This window comes from Calypte anna, chromosome 15 (genome assembly GCF_003957555.1).
Source record: "Calypte anna isolate BGI_N300 chromosome 15, bCalAnn1_v1.p, whole genome shotgun sequence".
Taxonomy (NCBI): Eukaryota; Metazoa; Chordata; class Aves; order Apodiformes; family Trochilidae; genus Calypte; species Calypte anna.
In genome coordinates this window covers 2400102-2414631 of record NC_044261.1, presented here as the reverse complement: position 1 = coordinate 2414631, position 14530 = coordinate 2400102, and the positions used below count along the sequence as shown (strand labels likewise).

The 14530-nt window shown below is 45.5% G+C and overlaps 1 protein-coding gene across 1 annotated transcript; it reads right to left on the bottom strand.

Annotated features, from left to right (window-relative positions):
• Positions 1–463: 463 nt before the first annotated feature.
• Positions 464–8494, bottom strand: MORN3 (MORN repeat containing 3). The gene is made up of 5 exons (XM_008494228.2): positions 8350–8494; positions 7118–7275; positions 5467–5626; positions 2634–2818; positions 464–571 (listed from the first exon to the last, which is right to left on the bottom strand). The coding sequence occupies exons 1-5, from the start codon at positions 8492–8494 to the stop codon at positions 464–466; spliced, it is 756 nt and encodes a 251-aa protein (XP_008492450.2).
• Positions 8495–14530: the final 6036 nt, after the last annotated feature.

The following is a 14530-nucleotide window of genomic DNA, read 5'->3' as shown; positions in this document are numbered from 1 at the left end:
TTATCTCTTATTTATACTAATGGTATTATGTATTTACCTCAAGCATTTTAAACATTGGTTATTGTATATCACTTATTTAGATATAAAATACCTTAATGAAATAAAATTAACTAAACTGTTGCTGATTATTTGCTATCTGGAGGCCTAAAATATGCTTATTTTCTCTCTGTCCCTTATTTCTTGAGATTTATTGTGCTAATTTTCTTCACAGAAAGAATGACACAGAGGAGCTTGGCAGAGTCACTCTCTCCCAGCTTTTTGTGTGTTTCTTTTTCCTTTTTTTTTTTTTCCTTTCTTTGCCTAAATACTGGGTTAGAGTTAGGTTAGGGTTAGTGGGAGGAAACCACTGAGCCCAGCCACCTGCAGAGTGAAGCACACATGTGCAGCCTTGAGGGAAAAGCAAGGCAGACCATGATGTAATGCACCCCAGTATGGGTTTGAGACTCAAAGAAGCATCATGTTCTTATCTCACATCTTTTTTTTTGTCCTCAGCATCCGGTTCTTCACTTTGGTTGTCATCAAACATAGCCTGGGCCTCTGCTAAAACACCATCTGGATCCACCAGTTCAATCTAAATAAAAAGAATACAAATCAGTAAAGCAGTGTAATTGAGGAAGTTTAAGGTTTTGTAGATCTTGATAACTGGAGCATTAACAGAGTGCCATGTATCAGGACTTCAGTTTACATTGCAGCCCTTCAGCTGCTGTTTTAGAAACACTAATACCTCCTGAATTTTATTGTGTTGATCATCACCTCATCTCCTTGAAACAGGTGTGTATGGAGTAGACTGACTCTCCTTTAACAAAACACATTTTTGGACAAAATTTTCTTTGATTTGTAGCCTCTTGAGTTTCCCATACTGTTTCAAAAGGTAATTGCAGGCACCCCAGTGAGCATCAGAGGTACCATGAGAGGAGGACTCTGGATTCATGTAACAGGATGCAGATTCTTGTGCAGGAAATGCAAAAAACCCTGCCAGGAACTTGTCTCTGAACTGCTTTATCTCCTGATGCTTTCTGGGAGGTTTCACATGTCTGTGATGTTGGCAGAAACATCCAGTCCTTTCCATACCTACTTTGTTACCCTTTCTGCAGCCTTGGCTTCAATAATTACAATTGTAAACACACCACATCCACCACGTTGAGTGTTTCCCCATCTGCAGTTACATTCAAATTCTGCCTTGATGCAATCCCACCATCTACCTACTGATTTCCTTCAAAGTTTGTGATAATCACACTTGAGCTTTCAGCCATTTTCTGTCCTATGCATCCCCACTGTTTTTTCCTTTTACCTGCTAAGGAAGACACACAGTGATGCAGCTTCCATGCAGAAGCTCAGATCCTCACTGTTTGCCTCTTGGCAGGTGCAAGCTGACTATTTAGTTTATCTCTGGTTTTGGCAGCTTCTAATATTCATCCTACATCTGCTTTTGTGACAGTAATTGGGCAAAAGGTTTATGAAAATCTGAATTCAGTTTTTATCTTTTTATCTGTTCCTTCACATTCTGAGATCAGGAAATCTCTTCTGATAGAAAGCACATTAAAGGCAGTGAAAGTTGATGCTTTCTTTTTACTCATAGACCAGAGGAAATTGGGTCATAACTTGGTCTTTAGAGAGTTAAAGAAACAGCCAGGCTTGAATATCATGCTGTAGCAAAATGGCAATTTGACCCAGGGCTGCTGGGCTGGGTTGCTGGAGGCCATGCTCAGCTGACCTTGTAAAGTAAATATTTCTAGCTACAGAAGTACTGCTCCTTTTACTCTTTTTGCTCCTTTTTGTTTTTCCCTGGTGAGTATTTGGTGTTTATTACTTTGCAGTGCCATGGGTATGCCTAGTACTTACAGGATTAACTGGCTGACAAAAATGCTTGTGCTCCAAGGACCCTTGCTATAGAAACCAGCTTTAAAAAAATAAAGGAAGCAAAAATCTTACAGCTGTGAGCTTTGGTAGCTGCAGAAGCCTCATGTCATTTCCAACAACCTTGTCCCTGGAGCAGAGGAGGAAGGTGGGCAGCTTCACCTGCCAGGCTGACAGCCCAGGATGCCCCATTGTACACCTTGCCCTGTCTTTGGGAGGGGGACAGGGATGGGGACAGGGACTGGCTCCTCTGCAGCATGTCACCCTTAAGAGAAAAGGGGATCAGAGCACTCTGGCTCCCAACGTGGGGAAGCTACCACACCCCTGAGCCCCCAGTGCTGCTGGATGTGAAAGAGACCCTGAGTTGAGGGGCCTGGCTGAAAGAAATTGCTGCAGCCCCTGGGTTTGGGTAAGGTCTGATCAGCTTTAGCAGTTCAACTTGGCAAAATCATCTGGTTTTGACGCAAATCCCACTATTGTCTCTGCTTCTATTGTCCCCATTTCCTTTGTGCTGCTCCAGGTCTCTGAGCAGCTTTGGTGCCTGAGAACTGCATTTTTTCAGATGTAGGCAATTGGGAGGCTCCAGCAGTGGCTGGATGGGCTGTTTGTCCCTGTGGGGCCATTTAGGACACTGCTGGCCAAAAGATTGAGCACACACCCCATGAGTTGGGAACCTCATGGGAGTAATCACTTGAAGAGTGAAATGCTACACGGAGAGCTGCCCTGAGCTGATGTGTGCAAACAGCCCCAGTGAAACCCAAATTCCAAGCAATTACCTTTGGGATTGGATACTGAGTAGGGGCTGGAGCTTCATTTCTGCCAAAGTCAATCATAATTCCACATTTTGGTATATCAGCTGCCCAGACACCTTCGAACAACTGCCCCTTATTGAAGTAGAAATATTTCCCTGGGCCGTGCTTCTTTCCATCTTTCCAGCCTCCTTCATACCAATTTTTATTTGCTGCAATTAAACACATGAACAGACCATTAAATTTTTACTGTTCCATTAAATTTTTACTGTTCCATGAAGGGGCTGCAAACAAAACCAACCAACACAGCAAACTGACAGAAGAGGAGATCATCTGCTTGGGTCCTCTTAGTTTCAGGGGTCTCTGAAGTACAGTGTGTTGGTTTGCTTTTGCTGTGCTCTGTTTGCCATGCCACAGAGGACAAAAGGCTACAGAAGGAGCTCAAGTTTGCCCATTCAGAAAAAGAACTGCATTCACCTGCTTTGTTCTTCTCCTGGAGTTCCTAATTTTTTGCTGATAGGCCAAGCAAGTGAACTCAGGGTCAGAGTAGTCACTGAGTCACTCTTCAAAACATGAAAAATTAGAGGATGCAAGTTTTGGATTTGTCACTGCAACAAATCACCCTGGAATTCTGGCTTGAAGAGGTTTTCTTGTCTGGGCAAGGAACAGCAGCACTGTCTGATCATTGTCCAGTCAAAATAATCTTGGTTTCAAATAGTACTAAAAGTTATGGCCTTTTTCAATGAATTACAGAGTGGGAATTGCTGTGAGTGTCTGAATGGCCCAGAGAATCATTTACAGACTGTGTTCCCAGCTGTATTGCATGTCTTAGACTTTTTTTTTTTGCAAGTTGAAAGAGGTTTTTGCAGGTTCTCTGCTACTCTCCAAGAATCCATCCATCACCAACAGGGAAAGCAGAGCTGCAAGGGGAAGCAGAGCAGCCTCATCCAGGAACACAGGTTGAGAAGGGACATCCTATGGTGATGTTTGGGCTAGGATACAACCAGGCCACCCAGCTCTCCCTACAAGAGTCCTCTGCTGTCTCTTTTTCCCAGATACAGTGTTTCTAGGCCAAAAAACACAGGGAATTTCTGACCAAGTTGCTTAGTGGAAGTATCTTTGTGTCTCAGATGAACTTAGCCTTTCTTCATGGCAAGGTGGCCACAATACCAGAGTTCCCAGTACAGTGCTACAGAGGGAACTGGGCTTTGCCAGAAAGCTGCAAGGCAAGAGAGGAAAACGAAAAATGCTCCTGGGGGGGGGCATGGCTGCCAGGCTCCTCGGGCATGGTTTGGTTTACAGGTTGGAGCTATGGGGGTGGTTATTTTCAGCTTGCATCTGGTGGTGTGCTCATCTGCAACACAGACCTGTCCACAGGTGGGATCAGCTCAGCTTCTGTTCTCCATTCACTGACAACTCAGAAACCACCAAGCTCACAGACCCATCTGTGATGAAGGGGCCATGGAATGCTCTGGCTGCACTGCAGCCCTGGCTGCTCCCAGCCCCTCTCCTCTCACAGCATCCCAGAGGCTGTGTTGCTTACAGACCAGATCTGCTCGGTGGACAGAAAGTGCTCAGGTTTCAAAGCCGTTTGGCACCGGGCTGTAGCAGGGGCAGCAAATGAGCACAGTGCTGCCAACCAAGCTCACCCTCCCCGGGCGTGCTGCCACTACAAGCAATTTAATCTTGAGCTGCAGCTCATCGTGACCTCCGCTGAAGAACTCCTTTTTCTTTCACCATTGCAAAGCTGCCGGCCACGTGGGCACTTTTCCAGAGGCTGAGCTGAATACATTCAGGTTGGGGGTATGAAATAATGGCTCTTGCTAAATTTAACCAAAAGGAATCCAGCTCAACATCGGTTGCAGGCTATGCTGGAGGCAACCGGGCTCTGAAACAGCACATCAGCTGCAGCTCAGCCCCGAGGGGCCACCACTTTATAATGCTGAGGGTGACTTTGATGGGAGTGAGGCAGATCAGTGGAAGGAGTTCTGCCTGAGAGCGGGTGCTGATTTCATCTGAGTGAGCCATCGGTCCAAAGTGACTTTGCAGTCATCAGAGAGAGTGCAGTCGTGCATATGATGTCTAGTGAAGGTCATGCTCATTCCTCCCAGCTGCTTTGCTTAGCTAATTACTAGATCACTTTCAAGCAAAAAAAAGAATAGATGGATAATAATATAGAGATAATATTGCTTCAAACATTCCTGGATTGCAGTGTTTTCCTCTGAAAAAAATTGGCATTTTTGGCTTTGGGGAAAAGTGTGTTGAGATCCAAGCAAAATAAGGGGGGAAAAAAAATTCAAGATTCTGGTTTTATGCTGAGATGGCCCCCAAAGTTCTCAGTCCATAATGTGTTCAGTGTTATTTCTGGGAAGGGATCATCTATTTATGAAACCCCTGTGTTCACTCATTGTTAGCCAGTTTCAGGAGTAAGAAAGGGAATGGAGTGAACTCCAAAATAATTTTTTTTTTCCTCCTGGAAAATGGACTCCTCTTTGGTATGCAGCAGCTAGAAAATCTGCCTGGCAAAGTGCCTGACTTGAAAAGAGAGATGTGCTCTTCTCTGACCCAACAGTATATTATCTCTAACCCTAAGCATCCCAGTCATTTAAATGTAAATCACACAAAATATAAGCTTTCATTCCTGTGGGCTTGAGCAGCACAACCCTGGTCCTTGCACAGCCTGTGCTGCCTCCTGCCCCAGACCAGGAGGGGAGGGATGACACAGGGGAGTAGCTGCCACCCTGACGCCAGGCTGCGGCGGGAGATGTGAAGTAGCACCCAGATATCTGGAGAGCAGGGTGACACCAAAGACCTTGAAGAAGGCCACAAGATGCATTGGGTGAGGGGTGCTGGTACTTACACAGCCGCAGCCTCCCTTGCCCATGGGGCTTGTCCTTCAGCCACTGTCCCTCATAGATGGATTTGTCCTGGTAGTACATCCTTCCCCAGCCACTCCGCAGCCCACCGCTCCAGTCGCCCTCGTAGCGCTCCCCGTTGGGGAATAACATCATCCCAGGGCCCTGGAGGGCAGCACAGAGGTGGCCAGTTAGGAGCCTTTATGTTGAAAAGAGTCTAATATTTTATTGATCATTTCTTCTTTTTCTTAGTACTCTTACATATGGCTGTTTGTGTCCTGAAGGAAATGGGAGGTGATGGTAGGGGATTTTTTTGGGGAAATGGTTTTATTCATACAACAAAACCTTGGGTTTGTGTCAGGGTGTGTTATCCTTGGCAAGGTCACTGCTAATATTTAGCTAGAAGCAGGTTTTACTTGTATAGAAGCCTGGCTGTGGATATGCAGCATAAACAAGACCTGTCTCTCAGTTTTTCCCATAGGAATAAAGCTTTTACTTAATCTCCGAATAAAAAATAAAATCAGTTCTGGAAATCACTGGTTTTTTCCTAGCATGGATTATATTTATATATATATAAATAAATCTATCTTATATATATAGATATTTATAGTGCTGAGGGAGAAGTTTTGTAGAAGAAAACAAATCAGCCCTAGTCATATTTGGAAGTTGTTATAAATCTTTCAAAGCTCCATCATCCAAAATTTGTCCTCAAAGAAGGGGATGGGAAGCTCCCTCCAGGAGGCTGGAGCCACAGAGCCACACCCCAATTAGAAGTGTACAAAGCTATTAATTTCATTTAAGAGCTAACACAAAGGTGAACACAAAGGTTTCCATTGGCAGATCAAAAAACATTCCTGCAAGGATTTTGCACAGGAGATTGCAGTCATTTTTACCAGATAACTTCCTTGTTATGTTTTCTTTAGAAAAACCAGTGATTTATGTGACAGACTTCATTTCCAAAAGAACTCATGTGATTTGTCTGATATGCTATAGAACTGCCAGAAGGAGGTACATTTTCCTGCAATGCTTACAGTACTGTTTCCTCCAACTCTTTCAAGGATGAGAGGAATGAGAGAGATGGGAACAATTAAGACACAGCATTCAATTCCTCTCATCCTGCTTGGCCAAGCAGTGGGTGAGACCAGGCAGTGACTGCTGTGGATGGGTAGGATGAATCCCCCTCCAGAGAGGATCCAGTGGATCACAACACGTTCTCAGCCACTTTTGTCTTTTTATGAATTACTTTTTTTTTACTCTTGAAGTTCTCTGAACAAGGTTCAAATTAAGATTTTAAAGAGAATCCAAGCCTGGAGGAAGGTTTGTTCCTGTAGCTTCTGCTCAGAGTTGCACTGCTGCTTCACTATTGCCAGATGAGGGAGGGACACAGTGCAGCTCCTGCAGCAACTGATGTGGAGAGGTAACACCAGGAGCAGCAAGATTGGGAAGGGCTGAGGGAGAGGGCTTAACACCAGAGCTTATTCTCTTGCTTTCTTTTTCCAACCTATTATTTCCCCCCAGGCCCTTCAATTCAGTCTAATTATTTGAAAAATCTGTGCTTTAACTGATTTTTTTTTGCATGTGTGCACCCAACTCTTCCCCATGCCCTGGAGGACACTGACTTGCTGCAGGAAAACTTGCAGATGCAAGAAAACTCACACATCTTTTGTCGTTTTCCCACCAGCCTGTATACACCTTCCTGTATTCCTTGGTTATGGGGTCAGGAATGCTGTAGGAGCCATAACCATCCCGCTTCCCAAATTTCCAGTCACCACTATAAACAGCTCCAGTGGCTTTCCATATCTGGGTGCCTTTACCTGTTTAACAATCAAGAGGAATGATAAGGAGACCATTGCAGTTGTTAGGAGAAGGATTTAGGGGGCTGCCTTCCTACAGCTCCATCCCAGATGAAGTGGCATTGCCTGACCTGGGCAGGTTTATGTCTGGGATTTAGTTTGGATTTCTGAGTTGGATGCATCGTTTATCTCGATCAAAGGCTTCTTCCAGCCTCCTCCACCTTCTTCCACCTTCCTCTGCCCACCTCCACCCTCCTCCATCCTGCTCCACCCTCCTCCACCTTCCTCCAGCCTCCTCTACCCTCCTCCAGCCTCCTCCAGCCTCCTCTACCCTCCTCCAGCCTCCTCCAGCCTCCTCAATCTTCTTCCACCCTCCTCCACCCTCTTCCAATCTCCTCCTCCTCCTTCCTCCACCTTTCTTCACCCTCCTCCACCTTTCTTCACCCTCCTCCACCCTGCTCCACCCTCCTCCACCGACCTCCACTCTTTTCCTTCCTCCTCCACCCTTCTCCGCCTTCTTCCAGCCTCCTCCACCCTCCTCCAGCCTCCTACACCCTACTCCACCCTAATCCACCCTCCTCAACCTTCCTCCACCCACCTCCACCTTCCTCCAACCTCCTCAGCCTTCCTCCACCCCCCTACACCCTCCTCCACCTTCTTCCACCTTCCTCTGCCCTCCTCCACCCTGCTCCACCTTCCTCCACCTTTCTCCACCCTACTCCACTCTCCTCTGCCTTCCTCCACCCTCCTCCACCCTCCTCCATCTTCCTCCACCTCCCTCCAGCTCCCTCAACCTTCCTCCACCCTCGTCCACCTTCCTCCACCTTTCTCCACCTTCCTTCACTCTCCTCCACCCTCCATCAGAGGCTTCCAACTCTTGGCTTGGTAAACAAGCCTGTCCTGTTCTGGCTGCTCAAAACCAGGACAGAGTATTTTTGCATTACATTTTTCAGAGACATTTATATACAGACATATATATATGTAGGCATACATGAATGAATGGTCTTCCAAGAGCATATACAACTGCTCCCTGCCCCTGGATGCTTTTATCAAGACATTTAAATGGGTACTTTTCCCCAAAATGGACTGTCTTACCATGTTTCAAGTTGTCCAGCCATTCTCCAGTGTACTGATCCCCATTTACAGCATAGATTGTGTGTCTTAATCCACATTTCTGTGCTTTCCTGTCCCATTCACGCCAGAGAGGCTCTGTAGTCCTGGGGTATTTTTTAATGGGCATATTTTCTGTGGCTGGAGAGGAACACAATTGTCAGCAAAGAATTAGAGAGAAATTGCAAGGCAGGTATGGGCAGAACAGTCTATTTGTGAGCTATGTTTTAATATGCACCCAAGTCAGTAATTGATGTCTGGCTTCTGGTTAAATACAGGTACACAAACAAGCTATTAAAAAAATATTGAAGTACAAACCAGCACTATCTGAAAGCAGGCTCACAGCCCAGCCTGGCCTGCTGGGAAATGTTGAATAAGTCTCAGCAGGTTGAGTCTCTGGTGGGCATTGCTCTCTGCACCTGCTGCAGGTATTGGGGAGCAGAGGGAAAGGCAGCTCCCCGTCTGTAGAGCCAAAACCTTGCCAGGCTCTTTCCCATGGCTGCTCCACCACCAGCTCTGTGTGAGGCAGGACCAGTCCTTTAAGCAAATTAGAAGATGATTTGTTTGCTAGGAAATATCTCAGGACATTGGAAGGCATTCAAAAGATGCAGTGGGTCAGAGAGTTGGCAGGAGTCCCCAGGAGCTGGGACACTTCATACATCCAGCAGTAATGCAGCTCAGGCTCCTTTCTGCTCAAAGTATCAGTCCTAAAGGTGTCTTGTTGAAAGCAGGGAGGTGATTCACGTGTTGGAGGTCTGGAGAGAAAGGATCATCGAGGGGAAAAAGGTGGGAGAAGAAACTTATTTGGCCTATAAATACAGAGAGGGTAACAGTGGAATGCTGCATGGTGGAGATTCCTGGGCATTGCTGATGGAACAGCTCCGTTCAGCACAGCAAGAATGTCAGCATGGACTTGGAGGTGAGAGTGGTCTCCTATAAACCATAAATAAATGCAAAGAGGTGGCTATAGAAACAAAAAGCAAGTTTCTAAGAATGTTATCAACACTGAGAGCTTGGCTGGAGCCCAGCAGGGTGGGATCCTCTCCGATTTTGTCTCCTGGGCTCCCCCTTCTGTCCTGATTCGCTGGACTGAGCCGTATCTGGTGATTTTTCTTTACCTCTCCCTTCTTGGGAGGGAGCAGAGCTTCTGTTCCTGCTGTGCCACCGGTGCCCGGGTCCCTGCCATGGGGAAAAGCTTGGAGTAGAGGGAAAAGGAAGGTGCTTTGTGTCATTGCTGAAGTAAAAGCTAGAAATTGTATCTAAGATTATAATTAGCACTCAGCCTCAATTTTCTTTTGTAGCTTTGGGAAGCGGTCTGTCAACAGCTTTTTGGGTGATACCTGCTAAAAAAACACCACTTCTGTGCCCATGGTTAGCCTTCCTCCCTCAAAACACAGCTGTGGAGTTTGTGTCCCGTGTGTCTCCTTACCATGGGACTGTGGGGGGCATGGGCAGAGCTGGGGGAGTGCAGGCAGAGCCAGGGGAGTGCAGGCAGAGCCAGGGGAGTGCAGGCAGGGCTGGGGGACCTGCCCGGCTGCTGCATTGTGAGTTCAGAGCCAGGGAGGTTCCTACCAGGCAGCGGTGGAAGAAGAGGGGCAAGAGAACTAGTTCCTGGCTGGTTGCTCCCTCTGCAGCTGTTGATTGCAGGTGCCTCAAGAAGAGAGATGAAGATGAAGACCACAACGTTGCCAACCCTCAAAGCAGATATTTAGGGCTTAGGGTTGTCCGTGAGGGCAGAGGAGGATTTGGCAGCTTGACTCCCCTGCCCATGCCAAGTGTTAATGTAGTCGGTGTCGCTGCAGCTCGACACTGAGGGCTGGAGAGGCTGCTGCTCCCGTGCAGCTCTGCCACCGCTGCTGCTGCCCTTGGGAAGGAGGATCTTACAGAGTCCCGGAGCCTGTGCTTCATCAGCACTCTGGTAAAACACAGCTTTAGTTAGTGCAGCCCTATGGGAAGCACACTGTTTTCCCCTGGCTCTTCACAGGACTTCAGGGCAATGCAATTTTTTTTTTTTTTCTTTCCAGCCATGCATATGAACTTCAGAAAAACCAGGGTGGAAATTTCAACTGGCTGCAGAGTAGAGGCTGCTGGCTGTGTTTGGCAGCTCCCTGATTGCCACCACATCCCAGTGTGTGACCTCCACACCAGCTCTGCTCATACAGAAGCACCCAGCCTGACCACAGCCCAGCCCTGAGGGTGTCACAGGTGAGTTCACCCCCTGCCCCACGACGCTGCCCTGCACGGGGGTCCCACTTCAGGTACCCTACAGCACACCCAAGTCATCCCTGGTCCCCCCTTGCCCCTCAAGTGGTGGCTCTGAGCAGGCAGGGTGCCTTTTGCTGCTCCTCAGGGTGCCAGAACAGCGATGGGAGCAGGCAGTGGGGGGGAACCCACGGGCTCAGTTTGCAAAGTACCCTCGAGTTTGGCCCCTGCTCTTCTGTCACCTCCCACCCCGAGAGCCATCCCAGGACACCAACCTGTGCTCCGTGTGGCTCGGTACTGCCGGCCGCATCGGAGAGGTCGTCATGGCAACCCTGCCAAACTCCTGCGCGAAGGGTGACGGGAGAGCGGCCGGAGAGCTGAGGACCCGGGGGCTGCGGGAGGAGAGGGCTGCGGGGGGGATACGGGCTCACCCCGGGTGTCCCACGGTGAGCAGGAGGGATGGAGTTGGAGCCAGGTTTCTCCGTGGGTCTGCTAAGCACATGCCACGCTGGAGGTACAGGTCTTGTAAGTTAGGACTATCCAGAACATAAAATGTTTCACAGGTGTTTCACTTCTGGATTTTTTTTTATATATATATTTATGCAGCAGCAGAAGGGTGGAAATGAAAGCACTGATGACAGTGCTGATGGGTAACAGGGAAATCAGTCTTGCCAGTGTTGGAAGAGAATGGAGAAACATGTGAGGAAACGACGGAGGCAGATCCAAGCTGTAGGAAAATACAAACATGAAAGAAAATTAGGGTAAAAATCCAGGTTATACTGGGCTAGGAGAATTTGGTTTTTCTTTGGTGTGATTTCTCTTGTTCCAGACTTTCCAGTTAAAATCTGGCCCAAAATCTCCTTCTTGGCTGTTCGGAATTGTTTGTTTGTTTTGTTTTGTTTTAAAAATTGGTTTCTTGTTTGATTCTCACAGGTATTGGTCACTGCCACCGAGGAGAACCAGCAAAGCCGGCTCCACCAGGACATAACAGAGCTCCAGTTCATTCCCTTGTTGCTTCAGTTGTCCGGTGTTTTATTAAACTTTACATTTATCAGGACTGAAAGGAAGCTGTTAAATCGGTCAGTGTAAACCTGGGTTTCACTCAGCTCGTTATAGTGCCAATACAATTCCTTGCAATGGACTTTTAGCTCTCCTAATTTATTCTAGTTTGGATACAGTGAAGAACAAACTAAGTGAAGGGAGGATGCTCAGGGAAACATGCCCAGAGACACGTCATTTGGGGACAAAAATCCCATGTCATCCGATGTGCCTTTTTTTTTTTTTTTTTTTGCTAAGTGTAAGATGTTTTTAAATCCAATAAACACAAAGGACCTCAGCAGTCTACATACGAAACCGATCATTTTCACAACAAAAGGAGACAGCTGCTCCAATCTGAGTTTGCTCGCACAGAGCTTGGGGTAATTACCCAAGTGAAATGCCCAAACCAACTGATAACTGTGAGAATCAATAATTTAAGTTTATTCTGGGAACTTTGTAGAATAAATAGAGAAAAAAAAAATTAGAGAAACATATGTTGGAATTCTTTAAAGGTGAAGAAAGTGACAACAACATACTATGGCAGTAGGATGCTCAGATGTGTGTTTTATTGCTGTTATAGTCAAGAGAAAAACCAGAGGAAGCGGTGGGAGGGTCTTGGACTCCGACCAAGCGTGAGTCGGGTGCAGCCGGATGAGCGCAGAGTGGGTGCAAAGCTGAAGGAGCTTCTCTGCTGCCCTGTTTTGGGGTGGTTGGGGTTTTTTTTTTTTGGGGGGGGAGGGTGTTGGTGGTTTTTTTTCGTCGTTGTTGGTTAGTTGTTTGGGGTTTTTTTTTTCCCAGAATTATTATTAGCAACATTTAGGAGGGACTGAAGTGGAAAATTTGAGGTGCAAACTTTTCTACTTGGCTGTTGCTTAAGAGGCAGTCTTGCAGGAAAGCAGTTTCTTTACATCTCTTTCCTCCTTTTTGTCGAGAGTAGCTTTCTCAAGATAAAACCCATGTTTTTACATCAAAACAACCTGAATTGAGAAGTCTGGGTTAGCTGAGATGTTTGAGCACTTGCTGACATTGTCATGCAAAGTGAAACGTTGAAGACTTTGAAGCTGATGCTTATGAGATCCCCTCTCCCCTTGAGTTTCTTTTGCGGCAGATTTACAGCTAATTGTCTCTACTTAACAGCAACAAGACTGCTAAACAGAGGTTGCAGATGTTAATGAGTGAAGTCACCCAAAGCTGAGAATTATTTACTGCACAACTGTAGAGTGCTTTGCAGGGTCATTGTTTAAAACAGGCAGATAAATCTGGGCATACTGGAGCTAATGTCTCACTTCAAGTCCTTAATTGTGGAATAAATCCAGAGTACTAAATGAATCAGCAGTACCAACTCCCAGCTGAAGCATGAGCCAAGTATTTTATCATGGCTTGTGTGTGTCATCTAGTCATGGTGTGACCTGATGTTAAAGTAGAGACTCACCCACATTTATATTTTGTCCTTTCCCCAAAAGGAACACGTTTAAGTTGTTGTAGAAATAAAAATTGCAAAAAGCCTGAAAACTGAAAGGGAAGTTGATAGGGAAATAGAGCAAATGCCAAGAATGTGCAGGAGGAAATGGAAATCACTCAGGACCATCGACTGTGATTAAAATATGTTCTGTGATGTGCTGTTTTCTTAACTCAAAAATTAGAGTTCTTTTAAAACTAATTGAAATGGACAATTCAGCAAGTAAAATTATATAACCATACTAAACAAATCCTTTAGTTAAAAAAAATAAAATTCAGTGTTATCTTACCTTGCTTTGGTTTTATTCACAAAGACTGATACAACCAGTTTATATGAGCAGCAATAATCTCCCAGGCAGTGGAAAGAGATTACAACTATTTCTGAAAACTTTTGTAATGACACAACATTCAATATTGCTAGAACCAGCTGCATGGCCAGCTGTGCTACACTCACATTATTTGTTTTTAATGAAATTATTTTATGTTTTCTGTTCCAATTAAAATATAGATCTCTTTGTATAATTAGCATGCTTCCATTTAAAAAAAACTTCCAAAGAGATCTTTAGAGGTTATAATTAGAAACATTCCCAATATGTATAAGGATTGTTCCTTGTCAAGAGGTGTAGGGAAGTTTATTCAGAACTTAAAAACTTTAAACAAAGATCTGGTGAGGTGCAAGGCTGTTGGGAAGAGCTCCAGGCCAGGCACAGCTCTGAATGGGAAATGCACATTTCCTGCTTTTGTATGTGCAGCACCAAGAGAAGCACAGCCCTAAAGAACATGTCAAAAGGCTGCAAAATTGTAGCCCAGAGCACACAGCCACAACTGATATTAAGAAGTTTCTTCTGTTCTTTTGAAGCATGGAGTTCAGTAGTTAATTGAATAGTCTTAAGAGTTATTTATAATTTATGATGTATTCTGCAAGTAATGATGAATTCTGTAAGAATTCAGTGTGCCCACTTCAGAGTGTGATATAATGAGCAGGGCACTTCCTAAACAAAGGTAGCCACATCTGAGGCTTCAGTCTGTGATAAACTGCACTGAGATGACAGAGTAATTGCAAAGGTAGAGGGATTATTTTCATGTGGGAAGGGAAAATAACTTTTCTAGTAGGGACTACTCCAACCTTATGTTAAACTGTTCAGGACGTTCCAGCTCAGAATTAAAGCTGTGATCCGAGATCCAATTCTTTCTCTGGAATCCAAAATCCTTGGGGCTTCCTGTAACACAAGGTCCAGTGTTGCAGATAAATGCTAGAATAAATACAGACATAAATAACAAACTCCTCTGGTATTTATACTACTCTTTTTTCAGTTTATTATTCTACTTTCATGTGTTTGCTCTCCATTCCACCTCAAACCTCACTGGAGGTGCTGAATGGACAATGCAATGTCCCTGCCCTTGGTGGCTGTTAAGTCAGCAGAAATATGAAAAGTACATGTGTATGAAAAGTACCCAAAAAAGCATA